Source organism: Lissotriton vulgaris, chromosome 3_1 (assembly GCF_964263255.1).
Source record: "Lissotriton vulgaris chromosome 3_1, aLisVul1.2, whole genome shotgun sequence".
Lineage (NCBI taxonomy): Eukaryota > Metazoa > Chordata > Amphibia > Caudata > Salamandridae > Lissotriton > Lissotriton vulgaris.
In genome coordinates, this window is record NC_141689.1 from 1513840081 (window position 1) to 1513867665 (window position 27585).

General features: G+C 47.7%; 1 protein-coding gene across 4 annotated transcripts in view; it reads right to left on the reverse strand.

Annotated features, from left to right (window-relative positions):
• The window catches only part of COPS4 (COP9 signalosome subunit 4), a 260796-nt gene that overhangs the window by 128797 nt on the left and 104414 nt on the right, over positions 1–27585 (reverse strand). For all 4 annotated transcript variants that reach the window (XM_086961983.1, XM_086961985.1, XM_086961984.1 and 1 more), the window contains exons 4-5: positions 14087–14190; positions 12454–12607 (exon numbers count right to left, since the gene is read on the reverse strand). In XM_086961983.1, the coding sequence (XP_086818109.1) occupies positions 12454–12607; positions 14087–14190 (258 nt within the window). The remainder of the gene's footprint in view (positions 1–12453; positions 12608–14086; positions 14191–27585) is intronic.

Sequence of the window (27585 nt, forward strand, 5' to 3'; positions counted from 1 at the left end):
CAAGAAACATACAAGTACCTAGGCAACACGTGAAAAGCTTACAATTAATAATTTAAGGTTGCATGAAAGATTACAGTTTCCTTTTAGAAATGGTGGTAACCTACTGTACTCTTCAAAATAATCTGACATATGCGAATAGATAAAATTTAAATAGTGGCAAGCTAGCCATTAAGGAATCAATCCTGCCGGCTCAGCAATTCAATGTGGATTGAAAGATTCTTCCCTTAATTAAGAACACAAAGCTTTTACTCTTAATTTGGTTTAAAATAGTTGACATACTTCACAGACGCAAAATGAATGGTATGTGCTGTATGGTTAGGAAAGTCCCAGACCAACAGTTGGTAACTAGGATGACCTTTGGAGGGTTGGGGGGGAAGGGGGGAAGGGAGGGGGTCTGGGAGAGCCAGCTAACAGACGATATGTTATGTTCTAAAGGTTATGTTATAAAGGTATTTATATCGCGCACTGCTACTCAAGAGTGTCCTGGCGCGTGGAGAAACAGTAACATGGGAGGCAGAAAGGGCTAGGTGTGCGACCAATTGGACTTTAGCAAGGGCTAGAAAGATTGTTTAAACAGATGAGTTTTCAGCCTCTTTTTGAAAGTAGACAGTTCCTTAGTATGCCGAAGGTCGTCTGGGAGCGCATTCCATAGAGCAGCGGCCTTGACCGTAAAGGACTGCCCCCCAAGAAGAGCTCTCCGAAATCTGGGGAGCACCAGCCGTCTTTGCAAAGCTGACCGAAGGGGGCGGCTGGGAGTGTAAAGGGAGCACCTGGAACGGATATAGGCAGGGCCCGAACCGTGAAATGCCTTGTGTGTCATGGTCAGTGCTTTAAAATGCACACGCTGGGCAACAGGCAACCAAAGGAGGGTTGCTCAGCTGCTTGCGAACACTTAGGCATCTCGGGATGTTAAATAAGAGCCTAACTGCAGCATTCTGGATGACCTGCAGCTGTCCCAGGAGGTACCCTGGGATGCCGAGGTAAAGGGCGTTGGCATAATCAAGGCATGCCAATATAAGCGCCCTCGCAACCGTCTCCCTAGCAGAGCGGGGAAGCAGGGGAAAGAATCTCCTCAGGGCTTTAAGTGTGCCAAAGCACACCCCTGACAGTCACTTGATCTGCTTATGGAAGCCTAAATAGCCCCCAAACCAAATTCCCAGATTCTTAGCCACACCGCAATCCCCTGAGAGACAAGGAAATCCAGGAGGCCAGAGAGACTCTCTAAAAGCAGGGGGGAAACGACCATAGAGGAGCTCTACAGATTTCTCTTCATTGCATTTCAGAATAGCCTGGGCTAACCACGAAAAAAAAAAAAAAAATAAAAAAAAAAATAAAAAAAAAAATATATAAATCGATGAGACACCGATGGGCCACCTCAGTCTGAAGATCGCCACCCTTCCATGTGAAGAGAAACTGGGTGTCATCGGCGTAAGCCATAAATTTGACACCCAGCTTCTCCGCCAAATAGATCAGGGGGGTAAGGTAGACACTGAACAAAAGGGGGCTCAATGTAGACCCTTGAGGAACACCGGTGGCCACTATACTATTCGATGAAGAGAAGGGGGGCATCCACACCTGTTGTGAGCGGTTGTCCAAGAAGGATTTAACCCATTCTCAAGCCATGCCAGTAATGCCGATGTCAGACAGGCGGGAGAGGAGCTGGAGGTGGGGTACCGTATCAAAGGCGGCAGAGAGGTCGAGCAAAATTAGAGCCGCCCTGCTGCTCGCATCCAGGCACTCCCTAATAGCCTTTGCAATCTCCACTAGTGCAGTCTCAGTGCTAAATGCTGTCCTAAAGCCGGATTGCGCCGGGTGAAGAGCTCCCGAGGATTCCACAAATATCTCCAGTTGTTTAAAAGCCACCTTTTCACATACCTTAGCTAAGGCTGGAAGAAGGGAGATAGGGCGATAGTTGGAGAGAAGTGTGGCATCGGCAGAAGGTTTCTTAAGGAGAGGGAGGAGTTGTGCGTGTTTCCATTGCAGGGGCACTCTTCCAGATTGCAGTGAGGTATTAACCAACTCCACGACCTCAGAAGAGACTATCTCCGCCACCCCACTCAAGACCCTAGCAGGGCAGGGGTCTGCAGGCGAACCAGATTTAATGATTTAAGGATGGCTGACGTCTCTCTCCTCTGATGAGATAAAATGCGAAAAAAGTTGGTTGGGTACAGTGGTGCATGGGGCAAGAGGTATAGAAGGAGGGTATTGCCCTAGTGAGGTGGTCCGTAGGCTGTCTTGTATCTTTTGGATCTTGGCAGTGAAAAAAGTGGATACATCATCACACCATTGGAATGAACTAGGAGGGGAGGGGAGTTCCGCAGCAGGTGATAGGAAGCTGCGGACAATGGCAAAGATTTCTTTGCTATTGTTGCTGGCTTTAGAAATTCTATCTGCAAAGAAGTTGCCTTTGGCTTCTTTGATAGCAGCGTAGTACTCCCTCTGAGCGGCGCGAAGTGCCAGATCGCACAGGGGCAGTACTCCAGGCGCCATCCCTACTCTAATTTTTTACATCCTAGTTTCAGTGATTTGAGGGAGTCGGTGAACCAAGGCTGAGAGGGAGAGTTCCGAGGGAGGCATTTCGTGGAGGCCTGAGGGAGAGAGTCGGCGGCCTGGCTAATCCAGTTCCAAAACCTCTCCACTGCTCCATCAAAGTCAGCGGCTTTGTCCGGAGACGTAAGGGCCAGAGCTCTGGAAAGAGCTGAAATGTTAATCTTCTTAGGATATTGTCCAGGGGCCTTGCCAGCCTGCAGATTGGGACTACTGATGTTCCATGAAAAACAGATCAGAAGTGATCCGACCAGGTGACAGGCCTGGGAGCTGATACATTAAGCTCGAAGTTGGAGCAAACTGGATCTAATAAATGCCCGCATTTGTGAGTGGCAGCCAGGACCCCCTGGGTTATATGGGTCAAGTTACATAGATCCCACAGGTCCCTGGTCCTTGGGGCCTGCTGGTTCTCCAAATGGATATTAAAGTCACCCAACAGTAGAAACCTGGAGAACCGGAGTGCCCGTGAGGCAATAAGCTTGTCGAGGGATTTAAGAAAGGTACTTGGCGAGCCCGGGGGTCGGTAGGCCAGTACCCCGCCCAAAGTAAATTGCGGAGATTTGTTCAGCGAAAATTCCAACGCTTCACCCTCCAAGATCTCCCCTGTGCATTCCTTAGTGAGCGTCGATATATTTCTCGGAACACTACTGCAACACCACCCCCCTCTGCCTGACTGACTGTCAACCCTTACTATCTTATACCCCCTAGGGATGGCTAATTCAACCACTGGGGAGCAAGAATCATTCACCAGGTCTTGGTGACAAATAGAAGATCCAATTGTTTTTCAACAATCAGGTCGTGAACGTCCGCAGCGTGTTTCGCCAGCGACCTTGCATTGATGAGAGCCGCACAAATATTCGATTTCTGGGCTGTAAGGGGGGGGGGGGTCAGGCTGGTCCATGAGAAAGTGGAAGTGGCAAGAAGGGCAATTCCTCAGCTTATCATTAAGTACCTCCCACTCTCTAGCAGAACAGGAAGCATTGTCTAGTCTTAGTAATGTCTCCCAGTCGGGGGGCGCTAGAGGGCGCCGGGCATGATGGCCGCACATATGTGAGGCTCTGCCGGGACCGTCACTAAAATCCGCTAAACTCCTTCACATCCTGCTGCTTTGCCCCCCAGCTTGAGGGCGATATTCATCTAAAGTGCCTGTGACCCGAGAGCGGTGGTCTCCCTGGAGCGCGAGGGTCGGCTGGCCCGTGAAACCGGAGGGGCCGAGCGCCGCGTATTAGGCGGCCGGAGGAGAGTGACACAGCGGCGTGTGCCGCGCAGCGGCTTGGAGATTTTTTGACTGCTCTTCCTGTCCAGCGGAGTAGTCTGGCGCCCTGAACTTTGAGCTGCGAATGGTGGCGGAGACCTAAAGACGGCGAGACGGTGCCTGCGACGCAAGCGGCTGCAGTCCGACCCCGCCGGTAGTGGTGAGTGGGGCGAGGGTCTACGTGAGACCGGGGCTGCGGAGGCGGCGCTGGGCCGCACTGGGCCTCGTCGCGCAAGCTTTGGCTGGCTGGGGTGCGGGACGGTGGTTTGCTGCTTTGTAAGGGTGCTGTGGGAGAACTGCGGCCCCGTGCGCTTGGAGGGCCATTCACAGCCATTGTAGTCCCGCGTGGGTGGTCTGCCCTACTGCACTGGACGATATTCTAGGCCTACCGCCTTAGCCACGCTGCTGCTCCCGGATCTGCTGCTGCTGTTGGGAGGGCCGGCTGGGGCCTTGGTGCTGCAGTGCTAGCTCACCTGCCTGGGCCTGGAGCTGTGGGGGAGACTTACTGACCCCACGGGATACTACCACTGGGCTGAGACTGATCTGGATACGGCGCCATGGGCAGGCCGGAGCGCAATCAGCCGAAGCTCAATTTTGAGGCAAAAAAAACTGCGCAATCCGCCTCGCAGCCACCGCCGGACGCTGAAAATGCGGGGGCAGCGGGCGGCGGCCCGACCTTGGAAAACACACTGGTGGCGATGCAAAAAACGTTGCAGTCCATTGAATGCACCATGGAAGCAGTCAATCATAGGCTTGACCATATGGCGACGCAGTTTGATCGGCAGAACGAGAGGATGGGCGAGGTGGAACAGAGGGTGTCCGCCACGGAGGATGGGCTGGCCACAGTGACCACTAAGGTATTTAATATGGAGAGGGTGCTGGCGGTGATTCAGGCGAAGAATGAGGAGTTGGAAGGGAGGTCCAGACGCAATAACATTCGCGTCACGGGCCTGCCGGAATCAACGAATGTGGGGCGGATGGAGGACTTCATGGAGCGAATGCTGGTGGACATTTTTGGCCAGGAGCAGTTGTCGAAGGTCTTCATTGTGGAAAGGGCACACCGCACGCTGGCGAAGCGACCAGCACCTGGAGCGCATCCGCGCCCAATTATCGCTCGCATACTTAACTACAAGGACCGTGATGTGATACTTCGGCTCGCCAGGGAGAAGGGCTCCATTGAATACCAAGGGAATAAGCTGGAATTTTTCCCTGACTTCACTGTGGCGGTGCAGACAGCGCGAAAGGAGTTCACTGCGGTAAAACAACTGCTTCGAGAGGAGAGCATTCCATATGCCATGCTGTATCCTACACGGCTCCGGATAGGGCCCCCTTCTGACAATAAAATCTTCGCTACCCCTAAGGCTGCTATGGACTATGCAAAAAAGCAAAAGAAGCGCAAAAGGGACTCCAATGTGCAGCGGGAGGGAGAAGGGGACCTGATGGACGATGTGGAATAGGAGTATGACGCCTTGCGGTTAACTCTTGGTTGAAGGGGCTACTCCTACAAGAGACGTTTATGCTTGGCACTGTGAGGCTTGGTAGCCTGCTGCGTTGTATACTTTGCATTACTCTGAGGAACGCTGATTCAACAAGTTATGTGTACTTTCTCATGTGCTACAGGGTGTGACACTTGTAGGACAGATGGTGATTGCGTCGCTCCTGGCGTGGGACAGCTGCGCCTAGAACGATACTTGCGATATGCACAGGCGCGCCCATAGGGCTGGGGTTGCAGAACTGTGGTATAATTGCTTGCTTGCCGTTACATATTGGCGTATTGCTGCATTATGCTTCCTTTGTGGGGCGGGTGTCGCTTGATTCCCTACTCATTTGGGGCTCCTGTGTCTGGATTGATGAGCGGGAGGTGCACTGTTGGCACTTGCGCATATGGAGTTGTTTAATAGATGTGCAGCTGCCTGATAGCTCCTGGATCTTGGCGTACCGAAGGATCGGTTGTGGTTGAGGGGAGAGTGCCATTTACTTCATTGTCTGCAACAGGTGGCTGTGATTTGCAATGATCCTTGAAGCTCTGATGGTTGGGGGGGAGGGGTGGGATGTTTCAAATGCTTGCGCGGTCTGCTCTCTCGTCAGATTTCTGGCGGGGGTTGTGCGCCACTGCGTCCCCACACATGGGAGATCCCCACACACTTATGTATGCATGGTTGGGGTGGTTAGGGGTGGGGGGCAGGGGGCAGCTTTGGCAGGTTGGGGTAGCTGAAGTGGGTGGTGGGAGGATGGGGAGTTTTTGGTGTTCCTGGGTACGGTCGCAGTATTTTCTTGAGTGTGCTGAAAGGTATGTGAGGACTAATCGGGGGTTGGGTGGCTACTGGGGGCAATTGCGCTTGGGAAGGGTGACTCTACTTACTGGACCTCATGGAAAGCATGGTTGTGTACGCTGTGCTCACTGCGGCCTGATGGGGTGGCCAGACAGCCTTTGGGACAAATGTTTGATCTGGATGGATGACCAGGGGGGATAAATTCACATGTGTTACATGGAATGTGAGAGGGTTGAATCGCCCTCAAAAGACTAGGCAAATGTTGGCATTTCTAGACAGGCATGGTGCACAGGTTGCTTTCCTTCAGGAGACGCATTTGGGGGGTACAGCTGCAGAAACTGTGGGTCGTAGATGGGCGGGAGTTAGATTGGCATCGAATTACTCCTCTTACGCACGTGGTGTGATGATTCTAATTAAAAAATCTGTACCGTTTGTTAAACTGTATGAGGATATCGACAAGGAGGGTCGTTACATTATAGTGCATGGTAACTTGTGTGGAACACCTGTCACGCTTCTTAATGTTTATGGTCCTAATGTGGATGACCCTGATTTCTATGTTGCATTATGGAATAAGATCTACATGCTGCCGCAATCGGCTGTGCTCTGCGGGGGGGATCTTAATATTGTACTAGATGGGGAGCTGGATAGGAAACAAGACAGGCCCTACGTGAGAAAGAGAGCGGCTGCTGACGTTCATGAGGGAATGGACGGACTTGGACTGGTGGATGTGTGGCGTCTGCGGCACCCGGGTAGAAGAGAAGGTACTTGCTATACGTCAGCTCACGATACGTGGTCGAGACTGGATTACTGGATGGTGACACGGGATGTCTGTGGTTGGGTAATGGATGTCGATCATTTGCCGCGCACACTCTCCGATCATGCGCCAGTCCGCTTGGTGTTGAGGATACCGACGCGCACGCCTGCCCCATTCACTTGGCGCCTGTCGCCGGGAACCTTAACTGATCAGGTACTGCGTGAGAGGCTCAGAACTCTTATTGAGGAGTTTTTTGACAACAATGTCGGCACGGTAAATAGTGCATGCACGGTGTGGGAGGCTTTTAAGGTGACTATCCGCGGGGCATGCATTGGTCTTCAATCTGGGGTACTGACATCGCTCAGAGACTCCATGTCTAGGTTGGAAAGAGACCTGTTGACACTTGAGCGCCAATTGGAGGACTACCCTGGCGAGGCCTTATTAGCAGACATTAGGTCCAAAGTCTCTGAGTACAACGAATTGGCTGACCAGGAGGTGTCGTTCTTATCCAAGCATACCAGGGCGCGTTATTATGGTGAAGGGGGCAGGCCCGGGAAAGGCCTGGCGGATCGCATACGAGAGCCATGGGCCAAACACTGCACGGTGCAGGAAATTGTAGACGGGGTGGAGGTTGTGACAGACACGCCTGGCATTCTAAGCTGCTTTGCGAAATATTATGAAAGAATGTACGAGCATCGGGAGACGGCGACATAGGTCGTTACTTTGAGGATATAGCTTTGGTTTGGCTTTCGAGGGGACAGCAGGAATTCCTAATGCACCACATCACGGAGGGGGAATTACGGGAGGCGATAGCTGCGCTTCCTAATGGGAAAGCTGCTGGCACAGATGGTCTCCCGTCTGAATTTTATAAAGAATATGTCGATCTTCTTCTCCCGCACCTGGCGATGGTGCTGGAGGAAGCGGTAGAGCAGGGCCAATTTCCAACTACAATGAGGGAGGCGCTACTAGTTGCATTGCCAAAGCCCGGGAAACCTCCTAACCAGTGTGACTCGTACCGGCCTCTCTCCCTCATGAACACGGACGTTAAAATCATAGCCAAGGTGCTCGCTACTAGACTGAAGCTGCTCCTCCCGGTAATGATACTACCTGATCAGTCGGGGTTTGTGCCATGTCGGTCTACCACCCACAATCTCAGGGCTCTTTTTGCTGTATTACATCTGCTCAAACCGGAGCTGGCGGCGGTGGCTGTCATGCTTGACGCCGCGAAGGCCTTCGACTCAGTCGCATGGCGGTATATGATAGCCATTTTGCACCGGATGGGGGTTCCATTCTTTTTCACATCGTTGGTGACTCTTCTCTATACTAACCCTATAGCGCGGGTGAGGGTTAACGGACACGTCTCGAACTCGTTCTCGGTACAGAGAGGCACTCGGCAGGGGTGCCCCCTCTCACCTTTGCTGTTCGCCATTGTGATGGAGCCCCTGGCCTGTGTTCTAAGGCAGCGGTATGCTGACGCAGCTCTAAAGTTCCCCCTACGCTCGCTGGCTGTATCCATGTATGCCGATGACATGGTACTTTATGTGCGCGAGCCTGCTCGACATCTAGAATCCATCCTTAGAGAGTTCATACGGTTTGGCCACCACTCGGGTCTGACTATAAACTGGGATAAGTCTGTTATGCTGCCACTCACTGATGTTACCCTACCGTTTCCCTTGGAGTTTCCACTAGAATGGGCGAAGGACTCGGTGCGCTACCTTGGGATCTGGGTTCATCGAGATAGTCAAGAAGTCATTAGAGCCAATTATGGCGTGGCGATATCCAAGCTGGAGGATCAGGTAGCTCGATGGACTAAGCTCCCTCTCACCCTCGCAGATCGGGTGTCTTTAATCAAAATGGTCGTGCTCCCGAAATTTTTATACCTTTTTGTTAACATACCGCTTCCGCTGACGTCGCACTTCTTTGCCAGGCTGAGATCCTTGTTGACCACGTTAACCTGGGCTGGGAAAAAGCCGCGAGTGGCGTGGGATGTGCTGACTAAGCCATACACTCTGGGAGGCTACGCTGTGCCGGATATGAAGTTATATTATTTGTGTGCACAAGCGCATTTTGCTGCATACTGGGTGTCTGCGCCCCCGTATACCCCGCATGTGGCGCTTGAAGCCAGTTCTGTTCTCCCGTACCCACTGCGGGCTATGATGGGTAACAATCACTCTGTATTCGAGAAGGGCGAGGTGGACACGGTGCGCTCCACGGCGAATGCGTGGCGGGAGCTGGGTAGGAGAGCGGGCAGGTTGCCGTTGTATGCCCCAAACATGCCGCTATTATACCATTCCGAAGTATCGGTGTCGGGCGAAATCGGTGGTCTACAGATTCTTCAGGGAGCTGGACTGCACAATATGGGTGACCTTTTCCCAGGGGCCACGTTCCTCTCGTTGCAGACTGTGACGGAGCGATCCACGAATGTGGTAATGGCTACTTTCCTTTATGTCAGACTTCGGGCGGCTATACACTCCTTATACCCTACATATCCGGAGGAGCCTTTAGCATTGGGGGCCTTGCAGTTACTCTACACTGCGACTGACAGAGTTAAATTACTTTCCAGATTATACCGCGCTGCTCAGGAGGACGAAGGAGGGGGTGCAGAGCTGGCTAGAGCCAGATGGGATAAATGTCTGCCAGAGCCATTAGCGGATGATGAATGGACTGAATGCTGCTCCATGACTGGGGGATATGTAGCCAACGGCAATTTTCGCCTATTACATTTTAAATTTCTGCATCAATGGTATTACACACCCACGCAACTAGCTAGGTACGGGTTACGCGACTCTGCTCAATGTGTCCGGTGTGGAGAAGATGATGCGGATTTCGTGCATTTGGCATGGGGGTGTGCACGAGTGTATGACTTCTGGGTGGCTGTGACTGAGGCACTGACTAAGATGGTGACTACGGAGGTTGCGTTGGATATACGCCTTTGCTTGCTGGGGCTCGCCTCTGGTGTGCCTAGTGGGGAGCGGAGGTTGGTTCTTCTGGCGTTACAACTTGCCAAACGGAGGGTGGCTATGGTTTGGGGTGGAAGAAGAGCGCCTGATGTCCAGTTGTGGCTGAGAGATATGGCCTACTGCAGGGACCAATTGACTTGCTATGCTGAAGCTCTGCCGATGAGGTCGCGTCCGCGCGACATTTGGGCTCCATACACTGCGTATATGCTATCTCTGGAGGATGAGGATGCCTCCGGCACTGAGGGTGAGGGTCTGTTGCCGGGAGATAGAGAGCCTGAGTGTTTAACTACCTGAATGGATGTGATGTGACGTTGCCGGGGATGAGTTGTTCTTCCCATTTGCCGTAGGAGAACCGTGCAGAGGGGCTGTCTGGTTCATGGGGTTTGATGGTGACCGACCACTGACTTGACTCATGCGAGGCTTTGAGTCCAAGATTGCACAGCTTGCTTGACCACTGAGGATGTCTTCAGTACCTTCTGGATTAATCTGTCATTCTGTGCTACTTAACTGGACTTTCACTGCGACTGGGACCGGGAATGTTTGGGATGGGGGGTTGGGGGTTGTTCAAGTTGGGTTTAAAAACTGTAAAATAAGGCTATATGTGAAGAGCGAGATGCGACTGCGGAGGACGGCCTGGGTTTGCATTGTGACATATTATTACCCTCTGCGATCTTTGTATGCGCTCGCACGATGTCGTTTGATATGTGCTTTCTAATTGCTAATTGTTGATTTGGTAGCAGCCGGCCCTGTATAGGGTTGTTGGCACACTGCTGTGTATAAGCACATATTTGCAATAAAGGTCTTACAAAAAAAAAAAAAAAAAAAAAAAAAAAAAAGTCTCCCAGTCGAAGGAGATCCTTCCTGACGCTTCCCTGGCTGTGTCACGGCCAGCGTTCCTGGCCCTGTGCGCTGCCGAGACGTGGACGGGCGCAGACGGGCTTACCTTAGGCGCAGCTTCGGCGCGCAACAGGTGCGCTCGTCCGCTGCACGCACGAGGACACATGCGCGTTTTATGGCGTGCACCCCGAGCAGCTGGACCGCTAACTTCAGTCTAACCGCCCTTCAGGCTACACGCAAAATGGCACCCGCCCTCCACACAATCGGCACGAACAGCCGCGGTGGACCGGGGAAAGGGAGGCCACACAGGAAGGTAAGAGATGCACAGATAATAGTAAATTTTAAAAACGAAGCTTCAAAGTGCAAAATATCAGTGGTTATAAAATGTTCAGCGCCTGCGTCTAAATCATGCAGGAGGACCAAATGTCATCCGCTTAAAATACAAATGTTGTCAATGCTGCCCCTCGCTGTCGCAGTGCCCCCAGTGAGATACAGGAGTTGCCACCACCTGATTAGCCCAACAATCCGGTGGTTTAGTGGTCAAAGAGGTCTCCGAAAACACTAGATTCAAATGGCTTCATTTTAATTGTGTTCATTTTACATAATTAATGCCTAGGGATCGATCAGCAGCATGTACCCGATGTAGTGAGGGAGAGGCTACATTTTTACACATGGCATGGCAGTGTACTAGTGTGCTGGCATATTGGCAGGTGGTGGTGGAAAGGATCAGAGGATCAATGGTTCTACCATTGGACTTGTCCCACAAGCAGTGCTTATTGGGCACAGTGGCACGCCCAAGAGAGGAAAGATGTGGCATAACTTCCTCTAATTGGTGCGCAAAGCAACATATTGCAGTGGGGTGGTTGGGTGTCCAGGGGGCGGCGGACCAATGGGCAAAATATATCACAGAATGGAGGAAGGCAAATTAGAAAACATATTAGGCTTTCACAAGGGTGACAAAGTGATGGGTGATCTAGATGCCTGGGAGCAATACGAACAAGCTTAGTGGGCCGGAGGGTACAGGAGGTTGCCCAAACAGCTTCTCCAGGGTATCAAGAAGCACTTCCACAGAGACACAGGTCGCACTTGAATCAGAAAACAGGGGGTGCAGAGGGAAAGAAGGACACAATAGATCTACAGACTAAGGCAAGGATGTGAACTACAGAGCACGGACTGTGGAATAGTGGGGTGAGTTATTGTAGGGGTTGAACTGAATGGAAGCATGGCTGGCAGGGCTAATGCAGTTAAAGCAAACATCCTGAGGGGATTGGTAAAGAAATGTCGCAGAGGTTTGTATTGTTTGGCATACATGCATGTTATATGAAAAAATATCAAATAAAATATATATTTTCCCTCCATTTGCTTTTGTACTACAGCCAACTCCAATTAATTTCTTCCTACAAAAAAAATTAATGGCTGTGAAAAACTAAATTACCACGTAAGACCCCAAAAACAAAGATAAAAATCAAAACTATCAATTGTCTTGCTTAACCAAATCACTTCTTAAGGGTGTGCTGTGCACAGGCGTGCAGCTGAAATTAAAAATCAGGCAAGAAAGCAGAAGTAAACTCTTGCGATAGATTGTAATAGAACAAAAAACACAAGTAGTGCACTCGCTCAGATGTGCTCTTCCTACAGATATGCGATCATATTTGTCTAAAATAAATCTGAGCAGTCAGAAAGGGAGTAACAGTGATTGAACATTTTAATTAATTTGCCTCTCCAGTGAATACGATGTGGCGCAAACAAATACCAAATATTTTAGACACAACATGATCACAATTGAGTCTTTGGATTACATATTCAAAGACAAAGAAAATATTGTACCTTATAATGTATCTGTAGCTGTTCATTGGTGGACTCATTCTGGAGTAATGAAGCTCTATTGATGTAAGCTTCCGCTTGAACAGGATCATCATCTTCCAGGTAGAGACGAGCAATTTTTAAATATGTTTCAAGCTTATAGTCAACATTGTACTGCCTGTTGATTAAGAATCATAAACATGAGTGTTTAATGAAGTGTCACATATTAAAGTGTAAGGGTTTCAATTATTTGTGTGTGTGAGATAAACATTCAATATCAACAATATAAATATGTGACATGTGTAAACATTTACACATGGCCAAGCAGATTAGGTAACAGCAAATACTTATATAGCACACAATGACGACATCCACAAGCTTAATACAAGAGTGAAGCATTTCAACATTTGAAAACTTCAAATACATACCTTCATTTAAAACCTTTGTTAGGTAAAACAGGTGCATTTCACCTTGAATGTAGGATAGGGCTACTAGCTCTACACAAGCTTTCACTACATCAAGGACTTATTAAATATGGTAGAAAAATGACTGCACTTTAGTGGATATTTCTACACATGAATATGAAACAAAAAGCAACATGAATTGCAATATCTGAGTAACTCACTTAGGAAGGTATTATTCACCAATAAAGAAAATCCACTGTTCTGAGCAGTCTGACCAATTAGGACGCAGACAAAGTTAACCAGCAACTGTATTATATTCGGCAATCTTAGTTTTAAACCACCTCTGTTTACGAGTGTGGAAATATCACCATCTGGTGGATGTTATGCACCAAAATGATTTGCACTGTGCAGGGGACATGGTGATGAATGGCTGAGAAATTGTACATCGAAAAGGGCTAAAGGGAAAAATATAGTATAGCAGCTACCACACTACAGATTGGTATCTTACGTTTATATCCCAATGTCTCCACTGGGAATGTAGAAAGTTATAAAACAGGAAACAGATCAGTTTGTGGGATTAGCAAGCACGTATTAAGAAATAGAGTTCCAGAATGATTCAATCGAAACTATTGCCTAAAAATGGTGCCAGGGAGGCAGGCTTTAAAAAATGTTTTTATCCTGTTCACCAGGTAGGATTACCCAAATATATACACAGGGTTAACCTGCAAAGGTCAGTGGTACGGATGGTGCCTAATTTAGAGTAGCCAGAGGATGCTCAACAGAACTTTAAGGTGCTGTACAGCTGAAATGTGGAGAAGAGGGGCAAAGGTGACTGGCAGGAATGCCTTTGGTGGGTAACAACGGGACAAGAAAAAACAATCATACTGAACTAACTTAGGCATTAAGAACAAGTGGACAAAAAAAAGTTTGTTGTTCAAACTCCATGACATTTTCCCTTTGGCTCATTTTGCAGGTTTTCACTGTTACTCTGCAGGTCTACTCCCTTCCACAGACTCGAAGTATGAGGCAGGTTTCATTTGAACTCCACCCTGCATCAAACTTTAATGTCACAGTGGTTAGTCCTGGATTAGGTTGGGGATTGTAATGCAAAGGCAACATTTTTTTTTCTCTTCAAAGTTTTTTTGCAAAGCCTCTACCAGGATGACAACAATAAGATGCTTTAAGAAAATAAAACAGTCCAACTTTCCGAAGTATTTCAGATACAAAGCACAAAATATTAAGCACACGCTTACTTTTGCCCTGTTTCCAATGGGATTCCCACCAGCACTTGTGCTGCATTCCGCCAGTCCTCTTCCTTTTCATAGATTGTGGCAAGATGCTGCCTTATGGAAGCAACCTAAAATAAAAAGAAAACCAATGTTCGGCGAGTAAAGGGTCCTAAACCATAACGTATCATTAGTCAGAGGCGTTTGCTTATAGTCAGTACGTTGAGAATAAGACTCCCATCACCTGGATGGAGAAACTGCAATTTTTTCAGCATTTTTTTAAATATTGCATGTAATTAGTTACACAAAAAGCATTAATGCATATCAAACAAGTGAAATTGAAGAGGAGAACATTATTACGTTTCAACGAAAGTCATGTGAGGCACTGGCAAAAGACTGGCTTGTGGACAAAATATTTTGTGCCTGTGAGTATTACGCTGGCAAGGTTTTCGGCTTTAATCAGTGTCCCAGATCAGTCAATTATGCAAAATTTTGAACCTACGAAACTGCATAATGTGAATTTCATGAGATTTCACTAATCTAACAACTAATTTGATGGAACATAAATGAAGGTTTATTACCACACTGAACTGAAGACGCTTGATTAATCTCAGCAGCATGAAAAGGCAAATTCGCCCCAATTCAAAGCTTGCTGAGCTATTTTACCAGATTTTGAACATTTCAGTCATAATTGATTTAGAGGGATGGATCAAAAAAAATTGTGATATATATATATATATCCAAAATCCTGTAGTGAAGCAGTTCACAGGCAACAGGTACAGACCACTCGAGCGCGATTGAAGTGATTAAGTGCTATATTTCTCCTTCACTGGCAGCATGACGCGTTTCGACCGGGGTAACACGGTCTTGATAGATATATATATATCCAATATATCCACAGCCCTGGCTCGATTCTGCGGTCCAATGGTGCTCTTTTCACCAGTGCTTTGACTTCCAAGCAGAGCCCCGCTTCAATGTATTACACAAATCCCTTCTTCTAAGGGAATAAGTCAGCACTCACAAAAATCCTTTCCCGATTTTTTTATTTCATTGTTGTTACTCCAGCAATACAAAAACCAACGCGTTTCGCAACCAACTGTCGCTTGTTCACGGTGAACAAGCGACAGTTGGTTGCGAAACGCGTTGGTTTTTGTATTGCTGGAGTAACAACAATGAAATAAAAAAAAAAAAAATCGGGAAAGGATTTTTGTGAGTGCCGACTTATTCCAAGGGATTTGTGTAATATAAATAGATATAGATATAGATATATAGTTTATTGAATAATAGATCACTATGTTGAATTTGGCTCAGTTTATGCACATTGCTTCAGATATAGAGCTCGTCAGTAAACTGCATCCTCAAAAAGTGAGCTAACTAGAAATGTGCAGCTGTGCATGTGGGGTACTTGAATTAAGTTCTGGAAAAGCACAAAAAAGCAGTGGCAGTTTGTTTTGATTTGTGAATCTGTTGTGCATGGTAAGAGTTTGTTTTTTGGCACTTGTTACCGCGCAGTACAGTAACATGTGGCTCCTATCCCACAATGCAAAGTCACATTAGAGACTAAACATTGTATGCACATTTTAAAGAAAAAAAAACAATTTGGTTTTCTGGAATACATAGAACCTGCACACTTGTTTACAGGTAAAATACAGCCAGTCTCAAAAGTTTCAGCACTCCGTCTATCATCTCGTTGTGTTTGCTTTGTTCGCCGTAAGTGGGCCAGGTATGCCCAGACGTGGGTCCCTTGCTCACTTTGCCACTGGATTCAAGCTAGCCTGGCCGATTAAGGTTGATACCCAGAAACCGGTCCCAGGATGCTGGTTTCCGGTTCAGGGAAGACCTGGCTTGGCAATTCGGGCTGGACTGTTCCCATGAGGCACAGGGTCAAGACTCATTTGCATTTAGCTGGGCCTGAACTGAGGTGGCGAAGTAAGCTAAAGAATGATGAACGATTCAACACAGATCTGTGACTGGGGGAGACTGTCTGAAAAGTTTCAGCACTCCGTCCATCATCTCCTTGTGTTTGCTTAGCTGGTAAAATTAACTTGAACCAGAAAAAAATAATGCACTAAACAAAAAAATATAACCAAAAAAAAAAAAAAAGTCGCACAGAGTAAGTTATTTTTTTTTAAATAATGCAAAACAAATGAGACTGGAGAACCGTACCTTTTGATGCACCACTAACCCCCTGGGTGGTGGAGGGGACTTGGATGGTTGTTGAATGCATATTGATTCAGAGGTCAGAATGTTATTACTCACATGGAAGGGAACCAACGGCTTAGCAAGGGATCACTTCCTTATGCAGAATCAATAAGTAACCATGCAGATAAAATCAACATGTTTCATTGCATGTCTGTCATGTAAATGTGATATTTATGAAGCACTATAACTCCTTGTTCCTCCCTGGTAGCTTCCGGCTCACTGCGCGATGTCTTATCCAAAGAGCTACTTTTTTATGTTGTTTCTCAAATGTTTGTTTCAGTCTCTGGGCCTAATTTAGATAAACTGAAATAAGTATTATAGCTTTAGGCTCAAAGCGGTCAGCTGCGATGTCATACACTTGGGTAATATAAATCCCACTCTGTACTATGCCACACAGTGGGAGATCTTAAGAATCATAGTGCAGAACACACCTGAATTATCATAATTGCAGATGTATATTGGCTAATCAGTATCATAAAGCCATGTGGATTAAGAAGCAAGTTTTGTTACAAAGAGGAGTACAAACAGCAACAAAAAAAAAGAGGTTGCATTACATCATCTGTAAGGGAAACCTGTGAGGTTGTACTGCCATACAGTCCACATTTCAAGCAGTAGAGACTAGTAAAATGCTGAACAATTTCAAGCCCAACTCTCAGGGAAAATGCTTGTGAACGGAGACATGCATTTTATACAGATAATGAAGACTTATGAGGGACATCACATCCTTTACTCAATAGAGGTGGCATGGCCAAGACACCATGGCCAAAGTAGAGATCTAGGAGAGCTCCCAGCCAGTCACTACAGCAATATGAAAAGGCTGTGCCCGATTTAGCCATTCAACCAGCCAGATACATGCATTAAAGTGCTTACAAGGTTCTGGAGAGGGGAGAGGGAGTAGCGGAGCACCTAACCCAAGACATCAGGCATGCAGGCCGAAGCCACCACATGCAGCCTGGACATGAGAAGAAAACTAGTTACTTACCTGTAACTACGGTTATCCAGTATTGGTATCTTTCATAGATTCACATGCCTGAATCATTCCCCGTCGTCGAGGCGGGAGTCCCACGGTAAAAATATATACAATAGCAGTGCCTAAAAATTTCTTGTAGTAGGCTGGAAAAGCCCAAAGGCCTAACTAGGCCTCAAAACTTAGCAGCCTATCTACATCATTATGTAAAAAGACCTGAAATAGTAGCCTCAGTCAATCAGCTGTCCTCACCCTCTAGAACCTTCCCAGCTCAGGCAGTTCTCCTCAGATTTTCCCAGCACAAGTGAGAATGAGTATCCATAGAATAGAACTGCCCTGCCGGGGAGGAGGGTGGGTGCATGTGAATCTATGAAAGATACCAATACTGGATAACCGTAGTTACAGGTAAGTAACTCGTTTTCTTATCCAGTATTAGGGTATCTTTCATAGATTCACATGCCTGAATCAGAGTAGCAAGCAGTAACATCATGTCTGTCGATAGAGGAAGGTGGGAGACAAAGAAATCATATATCTATCCCCACTCAACCAGGAAGGTAATAGAGTACAAACTTGTTAACATAACACATGCATCAAAACCTTCATAAAACATCATTGATAGGACAGCATTTTAAATACTTAAACTTTAAAAGAAGAATAAAAGACCATAAGTTATCCAACCTTAGTGAAGAAGATGCTGCAGCACCGCATCACCAACTGCTGTATCATCATGACCCGCCGACTGCAGACAGTAATGTTCGGTAAAAGTGTGTACACTTTTCCAAGTAGCAGCTCGGCAAATGTTCTCCAGCGTCACTCCAGCGAAAAGGGCCGTAGACGCGGACATTGTTCTTGTGGAATGCGCCTTGACTTTCCTTGATAAAGGTCTGTTGGCCTTGTCATGACAGAAAGTAATTGTAGAAGACAACCACCTAGCAATAGTTTCTTTTGTGACAGCTTGACCCAAGGTGGCTTTGCCATTAGCAACAAAAAGTTGTTTAGATTTGCGGATGTCCTTTGTCTTCTGAAGATAAAACTTCAGGCACCTTTTCACATCCAGAGAATGTAAGACCTTCTCCGCAGGAGTTTTCGGATCCGGGAAAAAGGTTCCGAGTTTGACCGGTTGATTGATGTGGAATTGAGTTGGTACTTTAGGAATAAACTTTGGATTGGTTCTAAGCATAACAAAGTCTTTAGAGAATTGCAAGAAAGGGTGAGTAATAGTGAAGGCCTGTATTTCACTAACTCTGCAAGATGAAGTAAGAGCCAGCAAGATAGCCACTTTCCAAGTAAGAAACTTTAGTTCCGTTTTATGAATCGGTTCAAAAGGCCTTTTTAGAAGCGGAGAAAGAACAATATTAAGATCCCACTTAGGAGGAGGAGGACGAACTGGTGGAAAAGCTCGGAATAGTCCCTTAAGGAATTGTTTGATCAAAGAGGATGAACATAAGGATGGTTTGTTGGAACTCTTCCTGAATCTGGATATCGCTGCCAGATGCACCTTAATGGAAGAAAAGGCTAGACCAGCCTTAGCCAAAGACAGTAGGTATGGAAGGATGGCTTCAGGAGGAGCCTGAAGTGGATGAACATCATTGTCTCCACTTTTGGAAAAGGTGATGGACAGAGTTTCTGAATGATGCAGAATACTCCTACCCAGTCAAGAGATCAGGGCTTAATCCATCACCGTTTTTTAGCTCACTGCACCATCCCAGCTTCAGAACCTGGCTATATGCAAATTAGTCTGTTCCTGTCCCAGTGCATGATGGGAACAGGGCAAACCAAACTACCAAGCCAATTCTTATACTGGGAAGGAGACAAGCTACCGGGGACCGGTTTCTGGCATTTCAGCCTCGTCGGCCCAGCTTGCTTGAATCCTGATGGTGCAATGAGCTAGGGACTCACGTCTGAGTATACCCTCCCACACATAGTGTGGATAAAATCAATTTTGGAAAAGGTGATGGACAGAGTTTCTGAATGATGCAGAATACTCCTACCCAGTCAAGAGATCAGGGCTTAATCCATCACCGTTTTTTAGCTCACTGCACCATCCCAGCTTCAGAACCTGGCTATATGCAAATTAGTCTGTTCCTGTCCCAGTGCATGATGGGAACAGGGCAAACCAAACTACCAAGCCAATTCTTATACTGGGAAGGAGACAAGCTACCGGGGACCGGTTTCTGGCATTTCAGCCTCGTCGGCCCAGCTTGCTTGAATCCTGATGGTGCAATGAGCTAGGGACTCACGTCTGAGTATACCCTCCCACACATAGTGTGGATAAAATCAATTTTGGAAAAGGTGATGGACAGAGTTTCTGAATGATGCAGAATACTCCTACCCAGTCAAGAGATCAGGGCTTAATCCATCACCGTTTTTTAGCTCACTGCACCATCCCAGCTTCAGAACCTGGCTATATGCAAATTAGTCTGTTCCTGTCCCAGTGCATGATGGGAACAGGGCAAACCAAACTACCAAGCCAATTCTTATACTGGGAAGGAGACAAGCTACCGGGGACCGGTTTCTGGCATTTCAGCCTCGTCGGCCCAGCTTGCTTGAATCCTGATGGTGCAATGAGCTAGGGACTCACGTCTGAGTATACCCTCCCACACATAGTGTGGATAAAATCAATTTTGGAAAAGGTGATGGACAGAGTTTCTGAATGATGCAGAATACTCCTACCCAGTCAAGAGATCAGGGCTTAATCCATCACCGTTTTTTAGCTCACTGCACCATCCCAGCTTCAGAACCTGGCTATATGCAAATTAGTCTGTTCCTGTCCCAGTGCATGATGGGAACAGGGCAAACCAAACTACCAAGCCAATTCTTATACTGGGAAGGAGACAAGCTACCGGGGACCGGTTTCTGGCATTTCAGCCTCGTCGGCCCAGCTTGCTTGAATCCTGATGGTGCAATGAGCTAGGGACTCACGTCTGAGTATACCCTCCCACACATAGTGTGGATAAAATCAATTTTGGAAAAGGTGATGGACAGAGTTTCTGAATGATGCAGAATACTCCTACCCAGTCAAGAGATCAGGGCTTAATCCATCACCGTTTTTTAGCTCACTGCACCATCCCAGCTTCAGAACCTGGCTATATGCAAATTAGTCTGTTCCTGTCCCAGTGCATGATGGGAACAGGGCAAACCAAACTACCAAGCCAATTCTTATACTGGGAAGGAGACAAGCTACCGGGGACCGGTTTCTGGCATTTCAGTCTCGTCGGCCCAGCTTGCTTGAATCCTGATGGTGCAATGAGCTAGGGACTCACGTCTGAGTATACCCTCCCACACATAGTGTGGATAAAATCAATTTTGGAAAAGGTGATGGACAGAGTTTCTGAATGATGCAGAATACTCCTACCCAGTCAAGAGATCAGGGCTTAATCCATCACCGTTTTTTAGCTCACTGCACCATCCCAGCTTCAGAACCTGGCTATATGCAAATTAGTCTGTTCCTGTCCCAGTCCCAGTGCATGATGGGAACAGGGCAAACCAAACTACCAAACAATTCTTATACTGGGAAGGAGACAAGCTACCGGGGACCGGTTTCTGGCATTTCAGCCTCGTCGGCCCAGCTTGCTTGAATCCTGATGGTGCAATGAGCTAGGGACTCACGTCTGAGTATACCCTCCCACACATAGTGTGGATAAAATCAATTTTGGAAAAGGTGATGGACAGAGTTTCTGAATGATGCAGAATACTCCTACCCAGTCAAGAGATCAGGGCTTAATCCATCACCGTTTTTTAGCTCACTGCACCATCCCAGCTTCAGAACCTGGCTATATGCAAATTAGTCTGTTCCTGTCCCAGTGCATGATGGGAACAGGGCAAACCAAACTACCAAGCCAATTCTTATACTGGGAAGGAGACAAGCTACCGGGGACCGGTTTCTGGCATTTCAGCCTCGTCGGCCAAGCTTGCTTGAATCCTGATGGTGCAATGAGCTAGGGACTCACGTCTGAGTATACCCTCCCACACATAGTGTGGATAAAATCAATTTTGGAAAAGGTGATGGACAGAGTTTCTGAATGATGCAGAATACTCCTACCCAGTCAAGAGATCAGGGCTTAATCCATCACCGTTTTTTAGCTCACTGCACCATCCCAGCTTCAGAACCTGGCTATATGCAAATTAGTCTGTTCCTGTCCCAGTGCATGATGGGAACAGGGCAAACCAAACTACCAAGCCAATTCTTATACTGGGAAGGAGACAAGCTACCGGGGACCGGTTTCTGGCATTTCAGCCTCGTCGGCCCAGCTTGCTTGAATCCTGATGGTGCAATGAGCTAGGGACTCACGTCTGAGTATACCCTCCCACACATAGTGTGGATAAAATCAATTTTGGAAAAGGTGATGGACAGAGTTTCTGAATGATGCAGAATACTCCTACCCAGTCAAGAGATCAGGGCTTAAACCATCACCGTTTTTTAGCTCACTGCACCATCCCAGCTTCAGAACCTGGCTATATGCAAATTAGTCTGTTCCTGTCCCAGTGCATGATGGGAACAGGGCAAACCAAACTACCAAGCCAATTCTTATACTGGGAAGGAGACAAGCTACCGGGGACCGGTTTCTGGCATTTCAGCCTCGTCGGCCCAGCTTGCTTGAATCCTGATGGTGCAATGAGCTAGGGACTCACGTCTGAGTATACCCTCCCACACATAGTGTGGATAAAATCAATTTTGGAAAAGGTGATGGACAGAGTTTCTGAATGATGCAGAATACTCCTACCCAGTCAAGAGATCAGGGCTTAATCCATCACCGTTTTTTAGCTCACTGCACCAAACTTGCACCATCAGGATTCAAGCAAGCCGGGCCGACGAGGCTGAAATGCCAGAAACCGGTCCCCGGTAGCTTGTCTCCTTCCCAGTATAAGAATTGGCTTGGTAGTTTGGTTTGCCCTGTTCCCATCATGCACTGGGACAGGAACAGACTAATTTGCATATAGCCAGGTTCTGAAGCTGGGATGGTGCAGTGAGCTAAAAAACGGTGATGGATCAAGCCCTGATCTCTTGACTGGATAGGAGTATTCTGCATCATTCAGAAACTCTGTCCATCACCTTTTCCAAAATTGATTTTTATCCACACTATGTGTGGGAGGGTATACTCAGACGTGAGTCCCTAGCTCATTGCACCATCAGGATTCAAGCAAGCCGGGCCGACGAGGCTGAAATGCCAGAAACCGGTCCCCGGTAGCTTGTCTCCTTCCCAGTATAAGAATTGGCTTGGTAGTTTGGTTTGCCCTGTTCCCATCATGCACTGGGACAGGAACAGACTAATTTGCATATAGCCAGGTTCTGAAGCTGGGATGGTGCAGTGAGCTAAAAAACGGTGATGGATCAAGCCCTGATCTCTTGACTGGGTAGGAGTATTCTGCATCATTCAGAAACTCTGTCCATCACCTTTTCCAAAATTGATTTTTATCCACACTATGTGTGGGAGGGTATACTCAGACGTGAGTCCCTAGCTCATTGCACCATCAGGATTCAAGCAAGCCGGGCCGACGAGGCTGAAATGCCAGAAACCGGTCCCCGGTAGCTTGTCTCCTTCCCAGTATAAGAATTGGCTTGGTAGTTTGGTTTGCCCTGTTCCCATCATGCACTGGGACAGGAACAGACTAATTTGCATATAGCCAGGTTCTGAAGCTGGGATGGTGCAGTGAGCTAAAAAACGGTGATGGATCAAGCCCTGATCTCTTGACTGGGTAGGAGTATTCTGCATCATTCAGAAACTCTGTCCATCACCTTTTCCAAAATTGATTTTTATCCACACTATGTGTGGGAGGGTATACTCAGACGTGAGTCCCTAGCTCATTGCACCATCAGGATTCAAGCAAGCCGGGCCGACGAGGCTGAAATGCCAGAAACCGGTCCCCGGTAGCTTGTCTCCTTCCCAGTATAAGAATTGGCTTGGTAGTTTGGTTTGCCCTGTTCCCATCATGCACTGGGACAGGAACAGACTAATTTGCATATAGCCAGGTTCTGAAGCTGGGATGGTGCAGTGAGCTAAAAAACGGTGATGGATCAAGCCCTGATCTCTTGACTGGGTAGGAGTATTCTGCATCATTCAGAAACTCTGTCCATCACCTTTTCCAAAATTGATTTTTATCCACACTATGTGTGGGAGGGTATACTCAGACGTGAGTCCCTAGCTCATTGCACCATCAGGATTCAAGCAAGCCGGGCCGACGAGGCTGAAATGCCAGAAACCGGTCCCCGGTAGCTTGTCTCCTTCCCAGTATAAGAATTGGCTTGGTAGTTTGGTTTGCCCTGTTCCCATCATGCACTGGGACAGGAACAGACTAATTTGCATATAGCCAGGTTCTGAAGCTGGGATGGTGCAGTGAGCTAAAAAACGGTGATGGATCAAGCCCTGATCTCTTGACTGGGTAGGAGTATTCTGCATCATTCAGAAACTCTGTCCATCACCTTTTTCAAAAATTAAAAATCAAAATTCATCATTGTCTCCACACCATGAGCAGAATCTCTTACACTTAAAACGATATGTTTTGATGGTACTTTGTGCTTGCGACAAGATCGCCCTGCAGTCCGAGGAGATGTTTAGGTCCTTGAACTCTAGGAAGTCAGGAGCCAAGCGTGCAAGTGCAGCGATTGAGGATCCGGATGATGGATTTGACCTCCCTCCCTTGTCAACATCGACACTGTCGGTTTGAGACGAAACTGAGGTTGTTGAGAGAGCAGAAGGAGCTCCGGAAACCAAAATTGCCTTGGCCAACGGGGAGCAATGAGGATGAGAGTGCAGTGTTCCCTCTTCATCTTTTGCAGTACCTTCGGAATGAGCGGAATCGGAGGATAGGCGTACGCAAACATTCCGGTCCATCTCATCAGAAGGGCATTTCCTCTTGACCCCCGTTGTGGGAACCTGCTGGCATAAAACAGGCATTTGCTGTTCTGTTGTGTGGCGAACAAATCCAGCGTCGACGTCCCCCAAAGTCGAAAGATCATCTCTACTTGATGTTGTTCGAGCTCCCATTCGTGACAGCCTGTGAACGTTCTGCTGAGGCTGTCTGCTAGAGAGTTCCGAACGCCTTGTACATGCTCTGCTCTGAGGGATATGCCGTGGCGCAGGGCCCATTACCACATCTCCTGAGCTTCCAGCGACAGGGTGAGAGATTTCGTTCCTCCCTGTTTGTTTATGTAGAACATGCTGGTGGTATTGTCCGTACGCACCAGCACGGACGAATTCACAATCCTTGGCAGGAAGGCTTGTAGGGAGAGAAAAATGTCCCTCAGCTCCAAGCTGTTGATGTGCTTCTGTTGGTACTGGCGAGACCATCTTCCCTGGATCTGAAGGTCCTGAAGGTGACCTCCCCAACCTTCCATGGATGCGTCCGTAGTCAGGGTGAACTCTGGAATTTCTTGGAGAAAGGGGAGGCCCGGCGACAAATTGTGCGCCTTCGACCACCAAAGAAGAGCATGTTTCATTTTGGCAGTCACTTTGATGCGGTCGTCGAATGATCCGTTGACTTGCTTCCACTGACGAAGTAGCTCTTCTTGCAACGGTCTCATTCTGAGCCTCGCCATAGGAATGAGGCTGATCGCAGATGAGCACATCCCTAGAAGGGAAGCGAATATCCGAACTGAAAGTGACCTTCTTGCAAATATTTGTTTTGCTAGTTTTAACAGCTTGTTTTGCCGCTCTTGTGTCAGGTATGCCTTGCACTGGCATGTGTTCAAGACTGCTCCCAGAAAGGTCAATTCTTGACAAGGTTGAAGCTGAGATTTGTTGTTGGTTTCTGCAAAAACTCCAGAGTGTGTCCATTCTTGACAAGATCCAGGACCCAATGATCTGAAGTTATCTTCCGCCATTGGTGGTAAAAGGCGGAGATTTTGGCGCCCACGGGAAGGGAAAGGTGAGTGGCTGACATCCGGCAAAGCTCATTGGCGCTTGTTGGAATCTCGCCCTGGATTACTTGAGCGTCGTTTCCCTCCTTGCCGAGAGAAAGAACCAGAGGCAGGCTGCCTGTAAGAGGATTGATAGTAAGGCTTGTTATAGTTAGATTGATACGGACGATTTTGTTGGTTGGAATAATTGCCTCTGGAGGAGTAACCACAGCCTCTTGCTCCTCTAAAGGATCCCCTCTTGTATTGCAGGGTACCAAGTGATTTAGCTGTGTCTGTATCAGTTTTTATAGCCAGCAAAGCGTCATCGATGTGCTTCCCAAAAAGTGAATCTCCATCGAATGCCATGTCCAAGATTTTGGTTTGGACCTCAGGTCTGAAGGTGGTAGCCCTGAGCCAACCTTGACGCCGAAGTACAGCTGCTCCAGCCAATTGCCTGAAATTGGTGTTTGAAATGTCCAGGGCGCAATCTTTGATTTCTGAAGCCGCCCTTTCACCCTCCTACACAATTCTGCGTACCTCCATCTGATGATCCTCAGGGATCAAATCCAGATATTCCGTCAGATCGGAAAACATTTGTCTATCATAACGAGCCAGGATAGCCAATGAATTAGCAGCTTTAATGGAGGCTGCTGCATTTGCCGAAAACTTCTTTCCAATGGCATCAAGTCTTCTGCCCTCCTTGTCAGGTGGTGTTGAAATGGGAGCAGAAGGATTTTTGGATTTCTGCTGCGCAGCCTGGGATATGACAGAATCTGGTTGAGGGTGACCTATTAAACAAGATGGAGTATCCGATGGTGCTCGATACTTTTTCTCTATTCTTGGAAGGACTGCAGGAATGGAAGCGGGCGTTTTCATTATGTTGAGGCCCTCCTTCCAAATATAGTCAATAATGGGAATCGCCCTGGTAACTCTGCGATATCCCTCTTTCAAGTCATGTAAAAAGCAGTCCGACTGCTCAACTGTGACGGCCAATTCAAATCTATTAGCAGCTCGCTGCATAATATTGTGAAAACCGCCAATATCTTCAGGTGGATAATCTGAAGGACGGGGCGCTGGCGGCGAAGGCATAGGAATGACATAATCTTCCCAAGGATCCACAGGTGTTTTATCCGGCAACTCGCCTTCTTCCCTGCTTTCTTCGTCATCATTAGAAGAAGTGTGCGTATCATTTTGAGGTGCTGGACCAGTATCTTGTCTTGGCGACAATGAAGCTCGTGGTGAAGGTGGTCTTGGCACGTCAACTGGAATAGGCGATCCAGCGGGTGCAACCGGGGTTGGTGTAAATCTCTGGCGATAATCCGCCAACATAGCCTGCAAATCCTGTATTAAGGAAGTTGGCAAATGACTAGTGCCCTCAGACCGAGAAGGTCTAGTATGAGGTGATTGATATGGCGTGGAATAAACGTCATGCGTATAATGACCATGGACATCATCTTCATCACCCTCCTGATATTTAATTGAGAAGGGTGACGGGCAATCCCAAAAGGACCGTCATCCTCTTCCCCTTCATCTGACTCCTCCTCCACATATGTCTCCAAAATGTGCGATGGTAAGAGTGGAGAAATGTGAGAATAATCTTGCCTTTGATACGTTTTCATTTAAAAATGAGTGTATTGTATCTTTGTCGGAGGTGAACTGTGCAACAGATGAGCAGATGTCACTGCGGAAGCCACTGTTACAGGGATTTCCGTCGACGGGACTGTCAATGACAAAGACTTTGTCGTCGACGGGGTCGTCAATGGTGTCTTAGTCGTCGAACCTTTCGTCGTCGGGACCGTCGATAGCGTCTTCGTCGACGAGTGCCTCGTCGTAGGGACCTCTGATGATGCCTTCGTCGACGGGTCCGTCGATGGTGTCTTAGTCGATGAGTCCTTCGTCGATGAGTCAGTCGACGAGCCCTTCGCCGACGAGGCCGTCGATGATGTCTTCGTCGACGAGTCTTTTGACGATGAGGCCGTCGATGGTGACTTCGACGTCGAGTCCTTTGTCGACGAGGCCTTCGTCGACGACAAAGTTGAAAGTGTCTTCGTCGACGATGATGTCGGCTTCGTCGACAGAATTGTCGTCGACGGACCAGAAGATTTAGTCGACGGAGCCGTCCTCGACGGAGACGTCGACGATGGCAACTTGCTTTTAGTCAGTGATGGTTTAACAGACATCAAAGGTGAGGTAATAGCCGAAGTGGTAACCATAGAAGTAGATGAAGAGGCAGAAGTCAGGGTAGTAGTAGGTACAGACACCAGAGAAGCAGTCTTAGCCTGGGTTGTACTCACAGTTGTTAAACCTGAAGAAGCCGATGCACTCTTTGAGGGTTCTGAAGTTCTCCGAGAGGTTTTAAGTTTCTTCTTTCTCTCAGGAGAAGAACTTTCTTTGAATCTAGCTCTCTTGCTGGAGGTAGAGGCCTTGTCCTCATCATCAGTGGAAGAAGACTTCAACCACAAAAGAAACCTTGCCTCCCTATCCCTGATAGTTTTCTGAGGGAAGGTAGGCAAATCCTAC